Genomic DNA, 27,521 nt, shown 5'->3' on the forward strand with positions numbered 1-27,521 from the left:
AAGCAGCCTCAAAAAATAAAAGAAGCATGAACCTTTTAATAGTTATAGTGTCAGTTGTATTATTTGAAATATTCCATAGTTATAAAGATGATAATATGAACCTGTCATCTAATTTGAAATTCTGAAAAGCCCAAACAGAAAATACAAAACAGAAAAAGAACATTATAATGTTATTAGGAGGATGTTTAACAAAAGCAGCTTTTTAAAAAAATTACTAATTAGAAAACCAAAAAAAATTACTCAAAGTAATTTGACATATTCTGTTGTGTGAACACATCACTGAATTCATAGTATGTCTAATGAATGGCAGTTTAAAAAGTAAAGGAACATCAAATAGGGGTGGGGTGAGAAAAAAAACTAACAGTTTTATAGGAAATCAGTATGCCCTATTAAACATTGTTTTCAAGTACACTTAATACATGCATCAACTGCAAGTGGCCAAGCTTTTTCAAGTCATTTTATATAAAGCATGTAAACTACTGATCTTTATCAGTATTTTCTAAATGTTAAATATGAATGAGTAAATATTAACATTCATGCAAAAATATTTGAAATTAAAAATATCTTACTAAATCAGCCCCTGCTTGAAGCAATACATCGGCAACGTCCGTATGTCCATTTTCACAAGCATAGGTTAGGGCTGTGTCTCCTGTTGCTGTTGTAGCATGTACATTAGCTCCTAGCAAACAAACAAACAAAAATATCACAAGTTTACTTTGTGAACTGTAGAATTATATTAGATGGTCCAAATTTGCAATCTGGTAAAACTGAAGAATTCAAAATGTGAAAGCATCATCAGAATTCATTTTTTGGGGGGTGGAGGAGCACTGGGACTTGAACTCAGGGTCTCACACTGTCTAGGCAGGCATTCTTACCAATTTCTTCTATGGGTTTTTTTGAGATTGGGTCTCATGAACTATTTGCCTGGGTTGGCTGTAAACAGTGATCCTCCAGATCTGTGCCTGCTGAGTAGCCAGGATTATAGGAATGAGCCACCGGTGCCCAGCCAGAATATGTTTTAGGCTTCCTTATCTTCCTTTAAATACACTCCATAAAAATACTTTTAGTCTCACAAAAAAAGTAGTAAGCCAAGTGACCTTAAAACACAGAAATTTGCCAGTATACCCTAATAAAAATACCCTAAGAATAGAAGAGCTACAAAAACAAACCAAAGAAATAAAAATGTTTTAAACAATTAATGGTTTTGGAAATCATACTGATGCTATTGTTATTGGTTTGTATTCTGAGATAGCTCTAAGGTATTTATTTTACAAATCAAATATGAGTAAATATTCAGTAAGAACCAAAATTTTTGGCGTGGTTAAGAGAAAACACAAGATTAATGAGGTTAAATAAAAATCCTACGGTTCTGAGTTGGAAGTATTCACATAAATTCATAATGTATTTTTTAATCTGTAAGAAAAATACATATTTCCTAACCAACTGAAAAGGCCTAGAGACAATGACAGACCAAGCAGAAAATGCATTTGTAGGTTGTCACTGTAGTCTCTAAATACCAATTTCTACTAAATAGGATTAGAGCTTCTTAGAGAAATGACTGATTCTAAGACTAAGCAGGAAATGCGTAAAAGGAGTCTAGAAAACTTTACCACATCAGAAGGCAAGGAAACTGTAATAGACTATAATGAAATCATATCAAAGAACTTGAGCTAATCTTATCGACAAACGATTCACATTGTCCCACTTTTTATACATTTATTTATTTATTTATTTGAGTAGCTAAGATTACAGGCATGAGCCTAAGAAGCCCAGGACTTCATATATACTAGGCAAGCACTCTACCTCTGAGGTACATCACCAGCCCAATTTTATGTCTAATTGACAAATAATACTTAAAAATGTGTACACTATAATTAAATCAAGCAATTAACATGTCTATCACTTCACATACTTATTTGCTTATGGTGAGAACATCTAGATCTACTCTTTCTGAAATTTTGAAATATATACTACATGATTTTTAACTATAGCTACCATGCTGTGCCAATAGATCTCTCCCCTTTCCCTGTGTACTCTTCACCCCTCCCTCTACCCCAAGACTCCAGTAAATACCATTCTACTCTCTATTTGTGTAAGTTCAGTTTTTTTTAGATTCCACATATAAGTGAAGCATTATTGTATTTTTCTTTCTGTGCTACAGGCATTTTATTTTTAAAGCTACATACCAGCAGCCAGCAAATATTTAACCAACTCCAGATGTCCCTCCTGAGAAGCCTCCATCAGAGGTGTGGAGCAGCCAAGTTCTATATCAGCCCCTGCCTTAATCAGGAAGTCTGCAACTTCAGAAAATCCTCCACAGCAAGCCAAAGTAAGAGCAGTTTCTTGGGTTTCTTCTGTCTGGGCATTTATATTTGCTCCTAAAAAAACATAAAATGAGAAAATTAGTTGTAAGAGAATTATAATAAAGATAATATGATTTGTGATTATCATTTCTGTCTTCTCCTGGTCTTCCTTCCCCGGTGTTAAGAATTTATTTTTGTTATCAGTGCAAAAAACCCCAGTATTCTAGTGTAGTAAACTTGACTGATAATGACCTAAAACACTCAATGAAAACTAATTTTCTTTTAAGAGAGGTACAACTGTTTTACCTTGTGCTAATAGCAGTGCCACCATCTCTTCATGTCCTTCTCGAGCAGCTTCCATCAAGGGAGTGTATCCTTCATCATTAACTTCTTCAAGATTCGCTCCCCTTTCAATTAGCAGAGCTGCCAACTCAACGTGTCCTCCACAGGCAGCTAGTGTCAAGGGAGACTCAAATGAATCTGCAGGCATGTTCACTTGAGCACCACTATCCAAAAGCAAACGTGCCACTTCTACATGTCCATCCTGGAGATTTTCGGAGGTAAAGCAAAGAGAGAATGTTTTTTGTTTTGAGATTTTTGTTTAAGCAAGAGAAGATAAGCAAAAGATTAAAGACATAAAGGAATATTAGAGGACTTAGCTTAGATGCCCATCTGAGCCTTTTCAAAACTTCACTGGTATTATTTTTAAAATAATGTTTAAAATAATTTTACCTTAATTTTGACCAAGCCTAAAGTGTTCTAACACAATTAGACTTGGTGACTTACAGTTACAATTCTAAACAATTTTAAATTTCCATATACTTTGAAGTTTTAAAAACTATTAAACCCATTGTTAACAGTACCTACTATTTATACAACTGCCAGGTGAAATACAGCCATACCTTCACAGTGAGAGGGTGTTAAGTTCAAGTGTAGAAACTGTATTAGAACTATTTTATAAACAAAGGCTTGGCAACAACAACAAACAAACAAAAAGCACAATAAACTGTGAAGTCATTATCACTTGAGGAATATGTCCCCAGAATAAACCTCTGTGGATTGAGCCTGCCCTATATATTCCTCATCACAGTAGCTTGCTGTATCAAGACAAAGAATTTTACAAAGATATTTTTAACCAAATTACTAAATCATCTGATATACTGAGTTATTGGTATTTGAAATACATTTTGAATTGAAAAGAAAATTAGGATTTATAAATGTCTTCAGATCAAGAAATTGCTATTGTAACCTACAGATAGATACAATTGGCTAGGTACCTAGGCCCTAGGCGTCACTTGAATTATTTGATTTGAATTTATTTAGATTTTTCAAACTCTATAGATTCTGCTAACCTATTGAGTTCATGAATTAGAAGAGTAACTGTACTAGGCACTTTCTGATATTAAGAAACAATATTATTTCTGCCAAAGGAAAAAAAATTAAAAATTAAGAACTAAAAAAAATTAGAATCTTAAAGGTCTAATATCAGCATTATAATTTTACTTTTTAAAAAACTAAGACTTTGGTCTTAGTAGCCGTAATTGGGATTACTCTCCTACCACAAACAACTTTAAAAGCTGGGGAAAAAAGTGTGTGTGTGTGTTTCTAGTAAGTGAAGAAATGGGACAGAAAAGTTGGGCAACAATCACCAAAAGAAAGGAACACATGAGATATCCTCCATTCATTCCAGCTTTCTCCCTGTGTTCCTTCCAAACTGGCCAAGGGAAACAGACCCTAAATAGAGAATGACTATTTTGCTGGAAAATGAAACAAACATCAGAATACAAGGCAGCTAAGATAGTTAGAAATTAAAGAATGGATTTTAAGGCTCCAGAGAAAAGGAAAACACAGAGAAGGATCCCAAAACTCTCTATAAAAGTCTCTTCAGATACTTGGGCAACTCCTGAGCTGAAAACACCAAGGCTGAAACTCCAGGATGCCCAGCAGAGAATAGATGCTAAAAGGCTGGAGATGTTGAGAGCTCAGGATTAGCCCAAATGGATAGACAATGGTGAATACCACAGGCTTTCAGTTTAGATGATAGGTCATCCTCATGGACAAAGCACAAGGACTAAGTAGAAGTAAGGCAAAATTGAGTCTCAATAGGATCAAAGTGATCCACTTATACAGGCGCACCAGAACAAAACTTAATGGTCTTAATGAAGGACAGAATAATCAAGAGCTTCTAAAGGTATCATCCATAAGGTATGACTTACTGAAAAATTAACTAGACAAATTAAGAGACAGAAAACACGTGACTTATAATCCAAATATGAAATAATCAATGAAAGCAATCTCACTAATGTGTTAAAGAAAATAAACAAAAAAATGGATGAACAAATTGACAGAATCAGAACATAACATACCAATAATTATATAAAATGTAAAAGAGCTAAATAAACCAATTAAAAAATAGAATGACAGTGAGTTACAAAGTATGATCCAAATATAATATTATCTGTAATTCAGACTGCAGTGTTATGAATTACAGGTTAAAAGAAAAGAATATAGTTTGCAAGAACCACTTCTAAAAGAACCAGTGCAAAAGGACTACAGACATGGCTCAAGTGGCAGAATATCTGTTTTGCGAACATGAAGCACTAAGTTCAAACCCCTGTCCCACCAAAAAACACATAAAGCAAACATTAATTAGAAGAAAGAAGGAATAGCTATAATAGCAAATAAAGGAAACCTCAGGGGGGGGAAAAAAAAATCACCAGAGACAAAGACTTCATATAATAATAAAAAAGGTCAAACCAATCTCAAAACTATGCATATGCCAAACAAGAGTTCAAAAAATGTGATTTGAGCCACTCCACTAGCCCTTTTTTGCACAGGCCCTGAGTTTAAAGAAAAAAAAAAACTACATATGTATATATAATTCTAGATTGGCATGTTTATAAGAAACAACTAAACACTAATAGGTTATTAAGAGGATATGCTCTCAAAATATCTAAGGCATATTTTAAGGTCAGTTTTCTTGATAAGATTTTACTATGAAGCTATAAAAATATAAGAAATATACCTACTATCTACAAAATTAAGGTTCTGTTAATATCTTTAAAGCCAAACACATTACTTTAAGATTACATGTTGTGGGCTGGTGGAGTGGCTCAAGGAGTAGAATGCCTGCCTAGCAAATGTGAGGCCCTAAGATCAAACCCCAGTACCATACAAAAACCAAGATTACAAGCTACTATCCTCTTCCAAAAGCACATATTTTAAAGCATTGACTGTGTTTAATTTAGAATTATCTTAAGAAATTATATGAACCAAATACAAATTAATAATTCTCAGCAGATTAAAGTGAGTGCAATTAAACTTACCATGCAAGCCTCCATTAAGGCAGTGTGCATCTCATCTGTTTTGTGCTCTTGATCTGCACCAGCTTCAAGTAGGAATCGAACCATATCCAAATGACCTTAAAAAAAAATAGTTTTAAAAGTGACTATCAATTAAATATGCAAGTGTTAAAATGGAAAATCTTTTTCTCTCAGGTACCTATATACAATTTTTTAGTACTTATTTTGAATTCAATGACAATTCTACAAAGCCAACCCAAAACAATAGCCAGCTCTCATCAAGGTATTATTATCTACATTTTAAAAATTGAATTGATCCAACAGAACATAATTCTTTACTTAAGTAAAGCAATAATGCATATTCTTTCATTTAATCTATATAAACTACTTATCAAATCAAAACACTGAAATCAAATAGAAAGCCAAGTAAAGTATCTTTAGATATTTTCTAGAAAAACACTTAAAAATAACCATAAACTCACTGTGGCAATGAGTAGGCATAGAAAACTCCGTTTAAAATAATCCCAAGCCTCTTAACAGACACATTTAATATATAAAAGGCCTTAACAGTCAATAAGGAAAAAAATAAACACTCTAGTAGAAAAATGGGTGAAGGATATGAAATGGTAATTCAAAAAAGAAATACAAATGAATATTAAACTGATGAAAAGATATAAAATCTTCCTATTAAAGAAATACAAATTAAAACGAAACACCATTTCTTAACTATCAAAATGGCAAATATTAAAAAGAATGATAATACCCAGTGTTGGTGAGGGTGTAAGGTGGGATAAAGGACACTCTCAAACACTGCAGGTGGGAGTGTAAATTGGCTCAACCTTTCTAGAAGGCAATTTGGCAATATGTATCAAAAGCCTTAAAAATGTCCATACCCTTTGACCAAGCAATTCCACTTCCAGGAATTTATCCTAAGGAAATAATCAGAGATTAGGCAAAAATGTCTGCACAAGGATGTTATCACAGTGTTTTCAATAATAGTGAAAAACTGGGAACAATTCAAGTGTCCAACCAAAGGCAATTATGGTGTATCCATTTGATCTCTTTGGCAGAGACAGCTAGCTCCCTATAAAATACCCATGCCTATTCTAACCAAATTCCAATTTTATCTGGGTGGCAACATACCTGACTAAAATAACTACACTTCCAAATTTAAGTGGGAGCTACAAGGCAAAACTTCTAGGAGGACTCTTTGAAGGGCACTCCCTATTTTGCTCTTATCGTCTTCCTCCTTCCTAGAATATGAACTGCTGGAGCTCTAGCTACCCTCTTGGCTTATAGGTAACCTTGTAGAAAGAAATCACATACTTGAATGGTAGAAAAGAAAAACAGAATTCTGAGATCTTAATGACAATTGAACTACATTCTAGCCCCAGACTGCTACTCTTGGTCTTCTTTTTTCAAATCATTATTGATTTGGGCTTTATGATATATGCACCCAAATATAAGCTAAACTGAAATACTATGTGATCGAGAACATTTACTGAGATGGGAAAATGTTCGTGATATACTGCTAAAAAAATAAGCAGACTATTAAAAAAGTGTTGAGTATGATTTCATATATATGTATTTGTTTAGAAACACTTAAAAATACAGTGAAAGTACATACACTATAATATTTATACAGCAGGATTACATGTCATTTCAAACTTTCTTTGTACTATCCCATATTTTTCAGGTTTTCTATATTGTGTGTATTAGTATTTTTATGTGTGTATTATTATTTTTAAATAAAGGCTGGAAAGAATCATGTAAAATAAAATAATGGAAACTCCATCTGTACTACATGGTTGGGTTGACTTCATGGCTAATTGAATAAATTTGAAAATAATAAAGAAACATACACTGGGAATCTATACTATTGAAAATACAAACGAAAATGGGCTTTCTATATAATCTCTTAATTTTATATAACAGGGAAAACAACATAAAGTTAACTCAAATACTTAATACTCAAATATTCAAAGTTTTTATGAAAAATTATAAATATTAATACACATATAGAGTACCTTTGTAGCATGCAAGTGTAAGAGCACTTTCTTTGAATTCATTAGAATGAGTATTGATGCCTGCACCATGCTCTAGCAGAACTCGTGCAACTTCCACATGACCTGCACTGGCTGCTTCCATTAAGGGGGTATGCCCATTTTCATTATGATCTTCTATATTTGCACCTTCATTAAGTAGCACTTTCACAATGTCAACAAATCCTCCAGCACAGGCATAAGTTAGTGCAGTGTTTCCTAACAAAAAATAAAAGGAAACACAAAATTATGACACAAGAGATACAAGTACAATTATGCTACTGCTCTAGTTATACCTCTTCAATTACTTTACATAAACTACTACAACTACAATCTCAATTTTTTTTGTCATTAGCTAGAAGCATGATCTTAATTTTCTCACTGACTAAATGATTTCCTTAAAAACTCAATACATAGTCCAATCCCCTTGTTGTGTTTGCCCTTGATCTAATGTCCACATATGAGGGAGAACATACGATTTTTGGTTTTTTTTGAGCCAGGCTAACCTCACTCAGAATGAGCACATGATAAAAGCAAGAGCACACAGGGAGGGGTGAGGATAGGTAAGACACCTAAAAAACTAGCTAGCATTTGTTGCCCTTAACGCAGAGAAACTAAAGCAGATACCTCAAAGCAACTGAGGCCAATAGGAAAAGGGGAACAGGTACTAGAGAAAAGGTTAGATCAAAAAGAATTAACCTAGAAGGTAACACCCACGCACAGGAAATCAATGTGAGTCAATGCCCTGTATAGCTATCCTTATCTCAACCAGCAAAAACTCTTGTTCCTTCCTATTATTGCTTATACTCTCTCTACAACAAGATTAGAAATAAGGGCAAAATAGTTTCTGCTGGGTATTGGGGGGGGGAGGGAGGGGGCGGAGTGGGTGGTAAGGGAGGGGGTGGGGGCAGTGGGGAGAAATGAACCAATCCTTGTATGCACATATGAATAATAAAAGAAAAATGAAAAAAAAAAACTCAATACAGAAGATGACATATTATAAATGTCTAAAAATATAGTATGTCTGGGAAAGGCAAATCTATAGAGACAGAAAATCGACCAGTGCTTGTCTGAAACTGAAAAGACTACAAATAGACAGTGATCTTTTTGTGGTGATGGAAATGTTTTAGAATTAGATTGTAGTGATGACTGCACAACTTTAGAAATCTACTAGAAAATTACTGTACACTTAAAACACGAAAAATATATCTTGATAAAGTATGTGTGGTGGGAGGGTTGTTAGTTTTTTCTTCTTTTTTTTAAAAAAGGAAGCAGCCTGGCACTAGTGGCTCACACCTATAATCCTAGCTACTTGGGAGGTTGGCATCGGGAGAATCATGGTTCAAAGTCAGTCCAGGCAAGTATTTATGAGACCTCCCCCAATTCCAAAAGAACCAAAGCAAAATGGACTGGAGGTATGGCTCAAATGGTAGAGCATGTGCTTTGCAAACACAAAGCCCTGAGTTCAAACCCCAGTCTCAGAAAAAAAAAAAAAATTAAAAAAAAAGGAACCAGCTACATTTAGGTGTTTGTTGTTTGTTTTTGGTAGTATTGGGGTTTGAACTCAGGAGTCTCATGCTTGGTTGGCAGGTACTACCACTTGAGATACTCCACCAGCCCAGCAGCTACATTTGGATTAGACCACAAAAGGTGAGTAGGGAACTAGGGATATGGTTCAATGGTAAGAGCACTTGTCTGTGGCATGTACAAGGCCCTGGGTTCAATCCCCAGTAATACACATAATCTTCATCATTAAATGTTATCCTGCACTTAAATGAACTTGACTAGGAATATCTGGTGAGAAGATGAAGTAATTTCCTTCTCAAAATTTTCCCAATGACGTATGAGTTAAAGCCATTAGTGTAATGTATACACAAGTAAATGTAAAAACAATAAAAATTTAAAAACAAACAAAAAAAGCCATCAGTGGAGAAGTTCCAAACTGTTTGGAAGTGGAGAAGTTTCAAACTGTTCCAAAAACCTCAAAATCCCCCACTCCATTCCCCTTACTATAGATTCCTAAAAACCTACAGAATGAGATAGGTAACCTAGGGACCAGGGCCTCACCATTACTAGGCAGCCGTTATACCTCTTGAGCTGCTCTATTAGCCCTGAAAATTACTTTAAAGCCCAATGAATTCAATAATCTCCAATCTCCAAGAATCCTCAAGGAGAAATTTAAAAATTTCTTTGATGGAAGTACTCATCCAAAGAGTATATACACTGCATGATGCTGTTAACTAGACCAAGTTAATTTTTTGGAAGACTTATGCTTTTTTTCCCCCAGTACTAGGATTTGAACTTTTTTTTTTTTATTCATATGTGTATACAAGGCTTGGGTCATTTCTCCCCCCTGCCCCCACCCCCTCCCTTACCACCCACTCTGTCCCCTCTCTCTCCTCCCCACCCCCTCAATACCCAGCAGAAACTATTTTGCCCTTATTTCTAATTTTGTTGTAGAGAGAGTAAGCAATAATAGGAAGGAACAAGGGTTTTTGCTGGTTAAGATAAGGATAGCTATACAGGGAGTGGTTGTACTAGTTTACATTCCCACCAACAGTGTAAGAGGGTTCCTTTATCCCCCACATCCTCGCCAACACCTGTTGGTGGTGGTGTTGCTAATGAGGGCTATTCTAACAGGGGTGAGGTGGAATCTTAGTGTGGTTTTAATTTGCATCTCCTTTATTGCTAGAGATGGTGAGCATTTTTTCATGTGTTTTTTGGCCATTTGAATTTCTTCTTTTGAGAAAGTTCTGTTTAGTTCACTTGCCCGTTTCTTTATTGGTTCATTAATTTTGGGAGAATTTAGTTTTTTAAGTTCCCTATATATTCTGGTTATCAGTCCTTTGTCTGATGTATAGTTGGCAAATATTTTCTCCCACTCTGTGGGTATTCTCTTCAGTTTAGAGACCATTTCTTTTGTTGAGCAGAAGCTTTTTAGTTTTATGAAGTCCCATTTATCTATGCTATCTCTTAGTTGCTGTGCTGCTGGGGTTCCATTCAGAAAGTTCTTACCTATACCTACTAATTCCAGAGTATTTCCTACTCTTTCCTGTATCAACTTTAGAGTTTGGGGTCTGATATTAAGATCCTTGATCCATTTTGAGTTAATATTGGTATAGGGTGATATACATGGATCTAGTTTCAGTTTTTTGAAGACTGCTAACCAGTTTTCCCAGCAGTTTTTGTTGAAGAGGCTGTCTTTTCTCCATCGTATATTTTTAGCTCCTTTGTCAAAGACAAGTTGGTTATAGTTGTGTGGCTTCATATCTGGGTCCTCTATTCTGTTCCACTGGTCTTCGTGTCTGTTTTTGTGCCAGTACCATGCTGTTTTTATTGTTATTGCTTTGTAATACAGTTTGAAGTCAGGTATCGTGATACCTCCAGCATTGCTCTTTTGACTGAGTATTACCTTGGCTATTCGTGGCCTCTTGTGTTTCCATATAAATTTAATGGTAGATTTTTCAATCTCTTTAATGAATGTCATTGGAATTTTGATGGGAATTGCATTAAACATGTAGATTACCTTTGGGAGTATAGACATTTTTACTATGTTGATTCTACCAATCCATGAGCATGGGAGATCTCTCCACTTTCTATAGTCTTCCTCAATCTCTTTCTTCAGAAATTTATGGTATTCCTTGTAGAGGTCGTTCACATCCTTTGTTAGGTTTACACCTAGGTATTTGATTTTTTTTCAGGCTATTGTAAGTGGAATTGTTTTCATATATTCTTTCTCAGTTTGTTCATTATTAGTAAGACCAAGTAATTTAATTAACTTAATTGTAAATCTTTTGCTGTTCCCCTCCCACACCAAAATGGTATGGCATTGTAGGAATGCAATGTAATATTATACTTCCTTGAAAAATGTTAATAAAGAATAGTTAATCAAATAGAAAATAAGTAAAATCAAGCAAAATTGCACATAGGTATGCACCTTTATACCTCAAAAATGTTGGAAGAAATTAAATATATTAACATGGTAATGATGGTATATTCTGTGCCACAGAAATTACAGGAGAGTAATCTTTGATTCTTTTCTGCTTTTCCACATTTCTCAAGTGTTCTTACAATGTCTACATATTACTTTTATAATTAGATAAAAAATTAAGTCTAATGGCTCATACCAACTTTCTTTTACATAAACATAAGATATTTTCTGTGTTAAATAAATGACAGGCAGAGTGGCAAGCCTTTCTAAGATAAGTTTTATCATTTTTATATTGAAATTTCATATAAAAACAGAAAAAAATTAGCTTGGTGGGAGGTGGCAGTAATGGTGGTGATAGCAGAAGCAGTAATAATAATAACATTAATATTAATATTAGTATTATGTTGAAACTGTCCAGTTGTATATGTGTTACTTTATATTGTCTCTTTGACTAACTGACAACCTACTTAAGGATAGAGATTATACTTGAGGCCTCTAAAACTATGAACTTTTGTAATATAATAAATATTTGCTGAAAAAATTCTGGCAAGGGTTTATTATAAATAGGCCATTTTATTCTTTTCAAACACTTCCTCAGCTTATCAAAACACTTTTAATATTTATCTAAAAATCTAATGAAAGGCTGGCAGAATGGTTCAAGTGTTAAGCGCCTGCCTAGCAAATGTGAGGTTCTGAGTTCAAACCCTGGTACCACCAAAAAAAAAAAATGTATTACTCAAAATTACTCCTTTCTTTCAATATGATATAACTTAGAAACATTTAATTTTTGTTTTTTGCCAGTACTGGGTTTGAACTCAGGGCCTTCTGCTTACTAGGTAGGCATTCTATCACTTGATACCTTTAGTCCTTTTTTGCTATAGTTATTTTTCTGATAGGGTCTTGTATTTTTGCCCACGGCCAGTCTCATACAGCCTCCGGCATACCTGGGATGACAGGTGTGCATGCTCATATAAACCATGTCCAGTTTATTGGTCAAGATGGGTTCTTGCTAACTCCTGTCCCAACTGACCTGGAATCATGATCCTCCCAATCTCTATGGGAGGATTAGAGAGGTAAGCCACACACTTCGCCCCATTAACATTTTCTTTTTATACACATTCATTTTTTAAATGTTTTTTAACTTCTCCTTTATCACTACAGATTTACTCATAAGACAATTTATTGACTTAGGTACAGTTTCCTTCTGACACATATTTTTCATCTACATTTACAACATGACCCAATACGACAGGTACATATTCTCCTCAATGTAACTCTTTCAAAAGAAATACTTCTTTAAAAGACCTTTTGGTCTGCCACTTATTTCTTTCCTATTTTGTTTTGTGGGTGGGGAAATGCTTTAACCATCTAACCACAAGAAACTAAAGATTATTTTAAAGGTTCAGCAAAAAGACTATTTCAGAACCCCATCTATATAGAATTCAATTTTTTAGCCCTCTCAGAAGTTATACAAGTTAATGTTACTACAAAAAAGAAAGTAGTCAGCAAAACAACCTGCAATCCGTTCTAAGGAGTCTTATTCATTTAAAAAATAAATTAAGCTGCATTTAACATTTATTTAGTGGAATGGAAAACTGATACGCTTTCATTACTTAATTTTTTAAAAAGCTATGTGGTTACTTCACTAGCACATAAATTAAACCCAAGGAAACCCATTATCAAATATATATATATATATATATAACTCAAGACAGATGACCATATGCAATACATAAACAACTAAAAGAGTATTAGTACTAGGGTAGTTTAGCTTTTATGCTATACAAGAATATCTTATAATAAAAATATTCAGCATACTTCACATAAAAATTCCTGTGGGGATAAACACTCTCAAATTACTCTATAATCTAAAGTCAGGGGGTTATATTTAAATCAAATAAAGAATTATAAGAAATATAGTTCATAACTTTGCCTCATTATGCATCATATATCATAGGGGAAAAAACTGTAACAGAAAAACTTTTTTCTTTTCGGTACTGGGATTTGAACTGAAGGCCTTGTACTTGGTAGGCAGGTACGCTATCACTTGAACCACATACACAACCCTTTTTACTTTAGTTGTTTTCTTTTGTTTATTTTTTGGTGGTACTGAAGCTTGAACTCAGGGCTTCATGCTTGCAAAGATGGTGCTCTACCACTTGAGCCACACCTCCAACCCTTTAGATATTTATGAATAAAGTCTTACATTTATGTCCACAATGGGTTGAACCATGATCCCCCTATTTATACTTCTTGAGTAGCTGGGATAACAGACTAAGAGATGTCACCATGCCCACCTATTTTTACTGTTTGAGATAGGATCTCACTAACTGTTTGCCCAGGCTGGTCCACATCCTCCTGAATTCCATCTTCGTAACAGCTAGGATTATAGGCATGAGCCACCATGCCCAGCATAATCTTGATAGGTTTGGGTTTGTTTTTTTTTTTTTTTTTTTTGTCACAGGATCTTGCTTTGTAACCCAGAATGACCCAGAACTATGTAGCTCAAGCTACATAGTTAACTTTAGATTCTCCTAGCTGTGCCTTCAAGTGCTGGGATTACAGGCCTGTGGCACCAGGCACCCTGACCCTAAATTTGTTTTAAAGATTGATTTTTTTAAAGACAGGGTCTCATTATGTAGCCAGGCCAGATTTGTACTCATAATCCTCCTTCCTCAGTTTCCCATGTGCTGCAGTTACAGGTGTGCCATGTACCAAATTGTTGTAGAGACTTTTGAAACCTGGAATGATGCACACTTATAATCCTAGCACTACAGAGAGTAAGGCAAGAAGACTGTGAACTGATACCAGGTGAGACTTTGCCCCCCCCGCCCCCCCACCACCAAAAAAGACTTTTACATATACCAAATTAAATTGCATTTTACTTAGAGATTCTATACAAAAAGTTTAGATTTTTTTTTCCATAGGTTACATTAGTTTTTCTCAGTAATAAATTTTTACCCATTACAATTAATCACATTAATTTTTCTCTTATTTAAATATCATTCTTTACATACCTGTTGCAGACTGGGAGTTGACATCTGCATCATGAAGAAGTAATAATTTTACAATATCTAAATAACCTCCACTGGAAGCTGCCATCAAAGGAGTTATGTCTCCTTTATTCCCTCGATCTTCAACATTAGCATGCATAGCTAGCAATACCTTTAAAACACATACACACACACGCACACACACGCGCGCGCACACACACACACACACACACACACAGAGAAAGAAATTGTTAGTTTTTATTATTAATAGTATTACTAGAGAAAATCCTGAATCTGGGAAAATAATCTTTTACAGTAGTGATGGAAATAAATCAAAAGTAATCACACTTTGGGAAAACATATCAATTTTCACTGGCCACAATGCCTGATCAGATGCCATGTTTTACAATGCCGTTACATATTAATCTTGAAATAAAGTAAGCTCTCATTACCTATCTTATTATAAAACGTGACTGCTCTTGTCAAAGAATTTATGTTATGCTTAAGGTTGTCTGGCAAGAGCAGCAAAAATGGCTATATCCCAATATTGATCTAACACACGAGAAAAAAATTTGAAAGAATTAGGGTAATCTGAATACAATGAAAACAAACCTCTACTTTCCATTATAATTTGATTTTGTTGTTTTGTTTTAGATTTTTTTGAGACAGGGTCTCCCTATCTAGACCAGCCTGGCCTGGAACTCACTATACAGCCTAGGCTAATCTCAAACTTTTGATCCTCCTCCCTCAGACTCCCAAGTGCTGGGATTATAGGCATGTATCACCACACCTACCTTAGTTATGTATTATTTTTAAAAACAAGTTTAAAATATGATTATTATTTCTCTTTCTTACTCATTAGGATTAACTTTAAGTAAGTGGCGGAAAAATGAAACATGCCCATTACATGTACAGGCAAAAAAATTGAACTGTCTACTTCTATTTTACGTAATCCCAAAAAGAAAAAGGGGAAGGGGAGACCCTAGCCTCTAATTATAATTTCCTTTAAAGTAATGAAAATAAATAAAACATCAAAACTCTTCTGCAATTTTAATTACTAAAAATGATTTGTGCTTACTTGTGCTAATTCATAATACCCTGCTGAACAAGCCAAACAGAGCAGGCTTTCTCCTTCTTCAGTATGTTCATTTACACTTCTGCCTTCATCTAGCAATTTACGAACAGCATTCACATCTCCATCTGAGCAAGCTTCTGCCAGACTGCGACTGAAAACAAAACCATTGAACAATTAACTAAGAGAAAGACTCAGGATCCTATGATAAGAAATTACATAAAATATAGTCATACACAGAAAAATGTTTAAGATAAAATTGAATGAACATCTTATTTGCTGAGCATGCTATTTGCAGCTCTAATTATTCATGTACTTCAATTAAGCCAAAATGTGAATTTGAAAATAGCTGTCACTTTTATCTTTCAAAATCTTCCCGGTAAACTAAGTACTTTTATATTTGAAGTTGATTTCTAAAAGACAATAAGCAGTCTTCAAAACAGACACTTGGGGTGTAGAGTTGGTAAAGCACCTATCTCGCAAGCATGAGGTCCTGAGTTCAAACCCCATACCGCCAAAAGAAAAAAAAGAAAAAAGCAAATTTATACTTTCTCAGGCAACTAATAAAGACAGTGTTTAATTATGGAGTTCAGAATTAAAGCACTATGTATTTTCTGCTTTTAAAGTGTCCAGATTTTGACTGGTAAACTAAGTGCTTTTTTATCTGAAGGTGACTTAAAAATCTTTTAACATATTGTAACAAATACTGTGCATTGGACCCTTAGCTTTTGTTTTTGTGTCAGTCATATAGGGGTTTGAACTCAGGACCTTGCACTTGCTAGGGAGGTGATCTACTACTTGAGCCACACCTTCAGCCCTAGATACACAAGTTTTTTTAATTCCCAAAGACATTTTAGGATATGATCCTATGGCTTTTATAATCTTATTTGGAAACATTGAAGGTGAAAATCTAAGTAAACAATTCCACTATAAAATGACTAACTAGAACAGTAAATCTTGAAATTTAATGTGTATATAAATCATGCACATTTCTTGATAAAATGCAGATTCTAACTTCAGTACATCTGCGGCAGGGTCCAGGATTCTGCATTTCTAACAAGCTCTGATGTGATGCTGATACTCTTAGTTCATCAACCATATCTGAATAGCATGCAACTATATTACTGCATTAGTGACTATTTCATTTATTACTAATCGATCAGTCATTTTAGAGTTTACAACTATAAACTTTATAAGCAGAAACCAGGGCCAGGCATGGTGGCATGTTCCTGTAATTCCAGCCATTAGGGAGGTAGAGATTGGGAGCATCATGGCTCAAGGCCAGCCCAGGCAAAAAGTTAGTGAAACTTCATCTCCATAAAACAAGCCAGGCATTGTGGTATACACCAGTAATCCCAGCTACACAAGAGGTATAGGTAGAGTAGCTCTGTCCAAAGCCAGTCCTGGGCATTACAGCACAAAATCCTATCTGAAAAATAACTAGGGTTCGGCGTGACTGAAGCTGTAAAATGCCTGCCTTGTGTTCAAACCCCAGAACCTTCAAAAAATAAAAAGCAAGCCAGGTGCCGGTGGCTCATGCATGTAATCCTAGCTACTCAAGAAGCAGAGATCAGGAGGGGTACAGGCCCTGAGTTCAAACTCCAGGACAGAGAAAAAAGAAAAAAGAAAAGAACAGAAACCAGGTCTTACTCAGTTTGGATTTCCCATATATCCTATATAGAACATTTCACAAAATTATTTAATGAGCACTGAATGTAAAAATAAAAATATAAGACTGGGGATGTGGCTCAAGTACTTGAGTGCCTGTCTAGTAAATATGAGGTCCTGAATTCAATCCCCAGTACCACAAAAATAAGTCAGTTTTTTAAATCTATTTAATAGGTATATATTTACATATTCATTTAAAATGCAATATCCATTTGATCAATTTTTATAAGCTCTTCCAAAAGATGTATTTAACCAAAATTGGCTATTTCCCAAAAATCTACTCAAGAAAATGTCTAATACCCAGTAAAAGTGATTAAACACATACGTGTCCACTTGTCCTGCACTGTGGCTACTTTCTGCTCTCATCCGTGTCAGTGCGGCAGCAGCTTCATCCAGTGCACAACTAACTGAGGATGTCAGTCTCCGGAGTACCTCAGGATCTGCAAACGCTTTACCATCTGCAGTTGACAATTTTCCAATTCCTTCAGTGTGCATCAGTCAGGTAGTGCAGAGGAAAAAACCATGAAAGTGCAAATTGAAATTACGTTTCTAAATACTATTATCTATCACAAAGAAATGGCACAGTTTCTATGGATGAGACCAACAGTCAGAAGTTAAGGTTAATAATTTCTATTTTGCCACTAACATCAAAACCCTGGCATAATCACCCATGTTTTAGTGTTTCCATATTTACAATGCACATATTAATTTATCATCTACCTAATTCAAAAGTGACTTAATATAATGCTTATTGTATCGACTAAATCAGATTTCACTCAAATACCGTAAAATCTCTAGTACAGGTATTTGTCTATATTACTTTCAGTAGTAATGAAGGAGACACTCTGTAATGTATTAAATAAGCAATCCAAAATTGTCTTCCTTTAGTCAAATATCTGCTTATATTTTCTGGGGCAACATTTTGAATTAAGCTCACTCTTGTAGGCACCACAACTTAAGGCAAAATAAAAATGAAAAAATAATACATGCAACATCCAGTGAATTTATATCATAATTTGCAAAGAGGTATCACACAGCACCAGGGATGTAGCTCAGTGATAGAGTACTAGCTTGGCATGCAATAAGCCCTAGGTTTCTTGATCCCCAGCACCACCAAAAAAAAAGTACCACATAATTTACTAATAATATAAAATGAACGCAACCTAAAATAGTAATATATCATTTCTGAGCTATTAAATTGACAAAAAAAAAGTTGTCTGGTGTATGAGGTCCTCTCAAAACTGTTCATGGAGATTTTTACTGCTATAAATTTGGGAGACCAATTTGACACTAGACATCAAAACTTTAAATGCAAATAACCCTTGATTCAGTGATGTCCTAGTGTGTTTCTAGAAATCTGTCCTACAGAGATATTAACACAAAAAGGTACAGATGTTAACTAAAGCATATTCGTAACACTGAAAAATTGTAAAATAAGCTAAGTATCCCTCAATAAGGAATTGGCAAATCAACTATTATTGGTAAACAAACTATTACATGAACCTTTAAAAGGAGAAAGATTAACACAACCTGCCATGGAAGGACAGTCACAATAAATATAGTGAACACACACAAAAAAAGGAAAGTTGTATTTTGTATAGCATGATCCTACATCATTTTTTAAATTATGTATTTTCAAACATACACATGTATTTATATTACCACAAAGGGAAAAGTCTGGAAGTATGTGTAAACATTGACAGATAATGAAAAGGCTTTATTACCTACTTACTTCATACCATACACTACTTAAGCAATTTTATAATATGTATTACATTTATGATTTTGAAAAGAAGGAGGTTTGTTGTTGTTGTTCTGTACTTGAGACAAGGTCTCACTATGTAGCTGAGACTGGCCTCGAACTTTTGATTGTTCTGCCTCTGTCTCCCGAGCTCTGGGATTATAGGCATGCACCACCATGCCTGGCTAGAAAAAAAGTTTTAAAGTTCTTAATCTGGCCTTAATTCTTAATTTTTTCCAAGAATCTTAAAGGAAAAAATATTCAACTTTTTTTTCTTCCTTTTTGTTTTTTGAAACAGAGTCTCACTATATAGCCCAGTCTGGCCTCACAATCCTCCTGCCTCAAGGGTGGGATTACAGGCTTAATTTCAATTTAAATTAAGAGTGCCAAGAATTTTACCTTCCTTTAGAAGAAACAGTAACATCTGATACAATCTCATAACTAAAAACATTAAAAAACACAAACTTAAATCTAAAATTCCTCTAAAATGTTATAGGCTCAACACAATGTCCAAAAAACAAATTAAAATATTGAACCACAGAAAAAAAGTATTTGGTAAACAACTAGCTTGCACAGGTCTTAGAAAGGGGCACATTTTTCTAAAATATGTGACAATTTCTTCAGATACAATATCACATCCAGCAATGTTCACAGTTTAAACTGCCAATATCCACAAAGGTTTAAAAATCAATGCTTTGGACTGAATAATAAAGTCATTATTTTCAAGATTCATTTTCTCTCTAACATAATAGGCACAAAAACAAATGATTAAAAGATATCTTACTATTCATATCAGATTAACTAAAAAGAAGAGGGGGAAAGAATGCTTAATGTATCACAAAAGAGTAAGCCCTTAATAAGAATCACGGGGTCCCCAGAATAGAGAAGAGTTTAAAACCCTTACTCTGGCTGGGCATGTTGGCTCACATAAGTAATCCTAGCCATTTGAGAGGCTGTGATCAAGAGGATCATGGTTTGAGGCCAGCCCAGGCAGATAGTTCATAAGACCCTATCTAGAAAATACCCAACACAAAAAAGGGCTGGTGAAGTGGTTCAAGTGGTAAAGCACCTGCCTAGCAAGCATGAGGCCCTGAGTTGAAACCCTAGTACTGCCAAAAACATAAGAGGAAAATGGACTGGAGGTGTGGCTCAAGCAGTAGAGCACCTGCTTTGTAAGTATGAAGCCCTCAATTTAAAACTGCAGTCCCACTAAATCAAACAAAAATTCTTAATTAGGAGTCATGAAGTAGTACTCAGAACATGAGTGAGTACCAGCCTAAACCAGAGAGTAAAAAGATACACTAAAAGGAGTAAACATATTTGAATTTGGCACCAGGCCACCAGTGAGTCATGCCTGTAATTCTAGCTGCTTGGGAGGCTGAGATTGGGAGGATCAAAGTTTGAGGCCAGACCAGGCAAACAGTTCATTAGACTCCATCTTCAAAAACAGAGCAGAAAGGACTAGAGGCATGGCTCAAGTGGTAGAGCACTTGCTTTGCAAGTGTGAAAGGCTATGTTCAAGCCCCAGTCTCACCAAAAAAGAGGGAGAGGGAGGGGACTTCGGCAAAAAAATAGAAATTAACACAGAAAGCACTTTGAGAAGAGAAACATCTTTCTGCACATTTCTCTCTGCTGTAAGCAAAATAAGAGTAAAGTTTTAAAGCACAGGAAAAACAAAAAAATGAAAACCCAGAGGGTGGCATGGAACTCTTTTTATAATATATGCAAAAATCACAACTAGAAGACTCATAAGAAAGTCACATAAAAAGGAAGGGACGCCCTTTGTAATTCATCTTTGCACTGTTTTTTAATTACTAGTCCTGTCCTAAGTTAGAAAATCTTCTGCTGGATATTTAAATGTTTTATACAATCTAATTTTAAGTTTCTATCAGTTCCAAAGATACAGATGGACTAAAAATCAATCTGCCACAAATTCTGTGCTTTTTCAAAATGGGACAAAGTCAAAGGAGTTACAAGATGAGATCAAGTAGACATATTCCTAACATAGCATCTACATCTTTCCAAGAACAATATAAAAATGCTCAATTTCTTTTATATCTTCCTCTTCCCCTGGTCATTAATTAGTGAAATACAAGTTTTTCTTCTCTCAATATGAAATATGTTAAAAAGCTGCTATAATCTTTCTGAATGTCTCTTCTTTAATACTCTGTTTTTTTATTTTTCAGACAGGCTCTCACTAAGTAGTACAGGCTGAACTCGAACTCTCAATCTTCCTGGCTTGGCCTCTCAAGTGCTAAGATTATTGACATGTGCCCACCACACCTGGCCAATACATTGTTTATTAAAGTACTTAAAAGATTAATTAAATTTTCTGTTTTCAGACTTTTTAATTTTCTGTATTTTAATAGCTTTAATATAAATTTAGTGCAATGGAAACTGTGTATAGAAAATAATGAGCAGATTGCACAATACAAACTAGGAAATACTCATTATTGTGAAAAAGCATGTTATCAGATTTTTCTGTTCTTTTTTCTGGAAGTTCTGGGATTTGAACTCAGGGCCTAATGCGTTCAAGGGAGACACTCTGCCAACCTTCAGCCCTTTTGTCCTTTAGTTATTTTTCAGGTAGGGTTTTGCCTTTTCTCCCTGGGCTGTTCTCAGACTTTGATCCTCCTACATACACAGCCTCTCAGGAAGCCAGGATTACAGGTGGAAGTCGCCATGTCCAACTTGTTTGTTGGAATGGGTTCTTGCTAACTTTTTGGCTGGGATGACCTCAAACCATGACCCTACCAATCTCTACCTCCTGTACAGCTGGGATATAGGAATGAACCACCAGGCCCCATCATATCTACCTACATTTTTATTCTATAATGTAGTTGATAATAGGTAAATTTTCATTGATAACTAGCAGATCATCTTACCTTAAAAATATTAGAATCCAAAATTCATTCATTGCTTTTAACCAAGAACTTTTAAAATATAAAATATTAACAATTTCTTTACATGGGTGGCTTACACCTGTAATTCTAGCTACCTGGGAGACTTGAAATTGAAGGCCAGCCCCAGCAAATAGTTCATGAGACTCCCATCTCCAGAAATAATCAGAGCAAAAATGGACTGGAGATGTGGCTTAAACAGTAGAGCTCCTGCTTTGAAAGTGCCCTGAGTTCAAGCCTCAAGTCCCACCAAAAAATTAAAATTAAATTAAAAAAATTAAAGATACGTTTTACATAGATTATAAGTTTTGTATAACATTATATAATTTTGGGATAATCTTCTGTAACTCTACAAAGAGATGCAGACTTTACAAAGATGAAAATAAATAAACAAGTAAATAGATAAATTAAAAGTACCTGCTGCTTCTAGCAACGCTTCTAGTCGTGCCTGTGTCTCTGGATCCACAGTGCGTAAGTCTGCTCCTTCTGCAGTACTTGATAAGAATATCTCTGATGTTGTTTTAAGCACTGGATTATCCAAATCCTCTTGGTCCAAAATAAATGATTCAACCTATTTATGAATTAAAGATGAAACTGGTATTAATTTGAGTAGATTACCTGCAATTTAAGGTATTATTACTTGATATTTGGAATTTAAATACAACCAGATAAATTATTATAGTCACATGAAGCTTTGGCAAAGGACCTATTTTTGGTTTTTTGGCAGTGTAGGGGTTTAAACTCAGGGCCTCGTGCTTGCTAGGCAGTCCCACACCTCCAGCCCTGGGAAAGGACTTTGAGGAACATTTTATCATTGCTAATCTTCAGACACGATGACAGGCATAACCCGAACACATTAGATTAAAGCTTCCCGGAGAGCATTTTATCTTTATGCCCCTAGCACAGAGAATGAAAAGCAATATTTACATATGTTTTTAAAAAATAAAACATGAAACAAGTACATGAACATATTCACTAGGAAGGTATATACAAAACTATATAGGTTTAAAAAAAAAAGCCAGGGCTGGCACAGTGGTTAAGTGGTAGAGCACCTGCCTAGCAAGCAGAAGGCCCTGAGAGTTTAAGCACCAGTACCACAAAAAAAAAAAAAAAAAAAAAAACAGGCATAGTGGTACATGCCTATAATCCCAGCACCAGGGAGGCTGAGGCAGGAGGAACACAAGACCTTGTTCTCAAAAAAACAAAACAAAATTCCACAAAGCATAGCTACTCCACTAAGGCAAGCTCTTCCTCTCTTCTAAATAACTTAATTCTGAGAATAAAAATAAAGCTGAGCACCAGTGGCTTACACCTGTAATCCTAACTACTCAGGAGGCAGAGAGCAGGAGGACTGAGGTTTGGCTGGCCCCAACAAATAGTTCACAAGACCCTCTCCTGAAAATACCCAACACAAAAAAGGGCTGGTACAGTGGCTCAGGTGGTAGAGTGCCTTCCTAGCAAGTGTGACGCCCTAAGTTCAAATCCCAGTACTACCAATCAATCAATAAAAATAAGATTTAACCCACTGCCAAACATTTGGAGTACTATGCATAGGAAAAGTTGATGAAGTTAGAAACCACGCCTATTTGTTCACTGCTCTAACCTCTGGACCTAAGAATAGCTGGTACCTAGAAGGCCTACTTGTTGAAATAAAGGAATGGTATAAGTAAAATCAATTTACAAAAATAAACATGGAATCCTCCAACTTCCATTTTTTTCTGGTATTGGAATTTGAACTCAGGGCCTCACACTTGTAAGGAAGGTGCTCTACCACTTAGGCTACTCCTCCATCCCTTTTTTTTTTTTTTTTTGCTTTAGTTATTTTTCAGATAGGGTCTCATGGCTTCAGACCACGATCCTCCTAACTGCACCTCCATATAGCTGGACTTATAGGTGTGTATCACCATGCCCAGTTTATTTGTTGAAATGGGGTGGGAGTGTGTTCCACTACCTTTTTGCCCAAGCTGGCCTTGAATCAACCTCCAGAGTAGCTGGGATTTCAGGCTTGCATCACCAAGAATAGCAATTTTAAGTGAATTCTTAAAAATTTAAGACGTATCACCTTACTGAGGAGCAGCTTGGAAATGTATTTCAAAACTTTTAAAAGCTAATGCCTTCAACCCACCAATTTCATTTTAAGTAATCTCCTTAAAAAATTATCTAAAAGCCAAACAAATATTAATGAACAGGGATATTCAATGTAACATTCATTAAAATTCCAAAAATGGGAAAAATAGCCACAATAGAGAATTTAGTAAATACATTTTGTGCATTCACGTATACATGACTATGTAATTATTAAAAATGTTTTGAAGTATATTTAATGGCATGAGAAAATACTAATAAAATTAAGTAAGATACCCAAAATTCAAAACAGAATGATCCTTATTTTGTTAAATGTATGTATGTGCATGTATGTAAATATGAACATGGGTAATTATGTGTATACTTATGAGTACGTATTTATCTATCTATATAGGTTGCAATATGTAAATATGCATAGATAGGGAAGTTTTTACATTTTTGTAGACAGATCTGAAAAGAATTTTTCCGAGGGCACGCAGCTAGTAAATAGCTAAGTGACAGTAGAGTCCATGCTCTTAAACACGAGGATATACAACATCACACACTTTGTAAACAAAGGCCAAAACGATGTGGGCTATTATTATTTGGCTCACTGATAACTGATTTTCATAATGGTCATCAAATAAAGACATCCTAATACAGATAGTAAAGTCAAAATGATTTAGATATATTCTATTTTAGTGATATACTATAATTTTATAAAATACATCTTTGGGGGGATAAAGGCAAATGGTGGAGGGGGTGAATTCAAGTATGATATACTATAAGAACTTCTGTAAATATCACAATGTACTCCCAGTACAACAATACTAAAAAAACTTTTAACTTCAGACCTAATAACACTGAGTCATGTACTATACTGCACCACACTTTTAACATGTAAATATATACAAAGATGACATGCTATACCTATGTTAATAGGTATATGCAGTTGTCAAATGACCTTGAAAAGTACAATGAAGAGCTTGTTGCAAGGCAAAAAAACTGAGATATTGGCAGATAGACATATTTGCCAATTAGAAGGATAAATAAAAAAATTCCAGTGGAAAAATTATAGAAAAATTTTTTATTAATAATAGTATTTAGATGTTAACATTTCTATTTTATAAATATATCCATACAACATTTTGAAAATCCAAATTGATTTCCAGTTTTTTGGATTTGTTTTTTTTTTGGCAGCACTGGGGTTTGAATTCAGGGTCATGCTTGCTAGGCAGGTACTCTAACCGCTTGAGCCACTTCACCAGAACTCCAGTTTTCTTCCATTTATTTCCCCCATATTTCCAAAAGGCCCATTATAAAAAAAAAAAAAAAAAAAAAAAACATGAAAGTCACATGTGGTAGTTGCAGCCCGTAATTCTAGCTGAAGCAGGAGAATTTCAACCTTGAGGCTGAAATCCAGAATACTCGGAAAGACCGTCTCCAGAAAACAAGAAGAGGAAGGAAGAAAAAGGAGAAGAGGAGGAAGAAGGAAAAGGAGGAGGAGAAGTAATAGTAGTAGTAGTAGCAGCAGCAGCAGTATCTGAACTACAGATTAAAAGATGCACAGAATTTCAATAGACGGTCAAGACATATAAGTGGAAGAGGTCAGAACAGTACAAGTATTTCAGGTAGAAGAAGGGAATGAAATTTTTAAAAATGGGCTTGGAGATGCATGAGAAGTAACAGATGGTCTACACTTAAAGAATATAATTTTCTTCATGCATTGCTAGTAGAAATATAAATGGTACAGTCACTATGGAAAGCATTTTCAGTTAAAGTAATTCCACTCTTAGATACTTAAAGGAACTGAAAGCACAGCAAATTAATATGAAAACTTATACACACACATGTTCATAAATGAATTATTCACAATAGTCCAAAGTGGAAACCCAAATGTCCATCTGAGCAGAGAAGTGGATAAACAAAATATAACATATAAACATAGTACAACATTACTCATCCATCCATCGTTGTTCAAGAGCAGCCCAGGAAAATAGTTCTCAAGACTCCATCTCCAAAATAACCAGAGCAAAATAGACTGGAAGTGTGGCTCAAGTGGTAGAACACCTGCTTTGCAAGCATGAAGCCAAGTTCAAATCCCAGTCCCACCAAAAAAAAGTCTCCCTAACCAAGATAGAAAAACTAGCTATAGCTACATACAGATATTAAATATGACAAATTCTGCATCAATATAAAATAATGTCTATTTCACATAAAAGGTTTGGTGATATAGTTAAAATAAAAAATTTCTATGTAATAGATAAACCCAAAATAATTAGCCTTCACCATGCAAATGAATATGAAAGCCTCAATTTCTAAAGGATCAAAGCAACTTCCTTACTGCATAATGATAACATTGCATAGCTCATCTCTAGCAGTTAAATTCAGCAGTAAATAAAGATGTGTACCTGTAACAATATTCTTTTGGCCAAAGGCAAGAAAGATCATTTCAAGTTCTAAACATTAAAGAATCTTTTTTTTTCTACCTCTGATTAGGTACAAGAATAAAATATGAAGGAAAAACAGTGGGTAGGAATATGGCTCACCAAAAGCTACCTGTTTATTTCTTGTATGTAATCTCTCCTGAAATGCTAAAGGTTAAAAACTTTATGTCTTCCTTCTCAAAAGCCTTTTTTACCTCCTCCTCCTTTTACAAAAAAGGAGTATGGTTTTGAGCATCAACAAAAATAAGGGGGAAAAGGTGAAAGGGAGAATGGACTTTTTTTTCATTTTTCCACATTTTGACATTTCAGAAGTGCAACAGTTACCAAAGAATTAACCAGACTCATTTATTATCACCTAAAAGAACTGAATCAGTCACCCAGCCCAAAATCCAAGCTAAAAAAAAAAACTTATTAATCTATCTATGATTTGACCAAAACTTACTTTCTGCATGGAAACAATTTCTATTACATACAAGCAAGCAGTGCTATAATTAAAACTTTCCCTTTTGGAGGGGTAGGGCGAGGAGAGGGCTGGAAAAGTGGTTCAAGTGGCACAATTCCTGCTTAGAAAACTCAAAGCCCTGAGTTCATATCCCAGTACCTCCAAAAACTTGATTTTTTTATTTTTTGAATTAGCATACATTAATAATGAGGGGATTTCATTGTGATGATTCCATACATGCGTACAGTATAAAACTTTCAATAGTACTAACATGGTTTAACATTAAAATAATAAAATGACAAATCTCACATGATGATCAGTAACTGATTGTTACCTTCTCTTAGTCTATTATGCTAGAAATACCAATTGCTACCAGAGAAAACAGGTTAGTAAAAAAGAACGTTCTAAATAAACTAAGCATGTTGGTACATTCTATAATCCCAGCATTCATGAGGCTGGGCTATATGGCAACACCCAGTATCAAAACAAAACAAAACAAAAATCCTGGCTCCATCATTATTAGATTCCACTCTGTGTAAGTTACATAGTATCTCTAAGCTTCAGTTTCCTCACTATAAATTGAAATAACATCACTTTCCTGATACGACATTTATAA

At 34.8% G+C, this 27,521-nt stretch overlaps 1 protein-coding gene across 14 annotated transcripts in view; it reads right to left on the bottom strand.

The window, feature by feature from the left end:
• Ankhd1 (ankyrin repeat and KH domain containing 1) overlaps positions 1-27,521 on the bottom strand; it is a 112,769-nt gene that overhangs the window by 69,767 nt on the left and 15,481 nt on the right. For 13 of the 14 annotated variants that reach the window (XM_074076861.1, XM_074076858.1, XM_074076857.1 and 10 more), the window contains exons 2-10: positions 22,370-22,523; positions 17,637-17,793; positions 15,650-15,797; positions 14,596-14,743; positions 7,633-7,866; positions 5,630-5,724; positions 2,610-2,847; positions 2,187-2,378; positions 570-679 (exon numbers count right to left, since the gene is read on the bottom strand). In XM_074076861.1, the coding sequence (XP_073932962.1) occupies positions 570-679; positions 2,187-2,378; positions 2,610-2,847; positions 5,630-5,724; positions 7,633-7,866; positions 14,596-14,743; positions 15,650-15,797; positions 17,637-17,793; positions 22,370-22,523 (1,476 nt within the window). The remainder of the gene's footprint in view (positions 1-569; positions 680-2,186; positions 2,379-2,609; positions 2,848-5,629; positions 5,725-7,632; positions 7,867-14,595; positions 14,744-15,649; positions 15,798-17,636; positions 17,794-22,369; positions 22,524-27,521) is intronic. The other variant, XM_074076863.1, reaches the window with a different exon arrangement.

Source organism: Castor canadensis, chromosome 6 (genome assembly GCF_047511655.1).
Source record: "Castor canadensis chromosome 6, mCasCan1.hap1v2, whole genome shotgun sequence".
Classification (NCBI taxonomy): domain Eukaryota; kingdom Metazoa; phylum Chordata; class Mammalia; order Rodentia; family Castoridae; genus Castor; species Castor canadensis.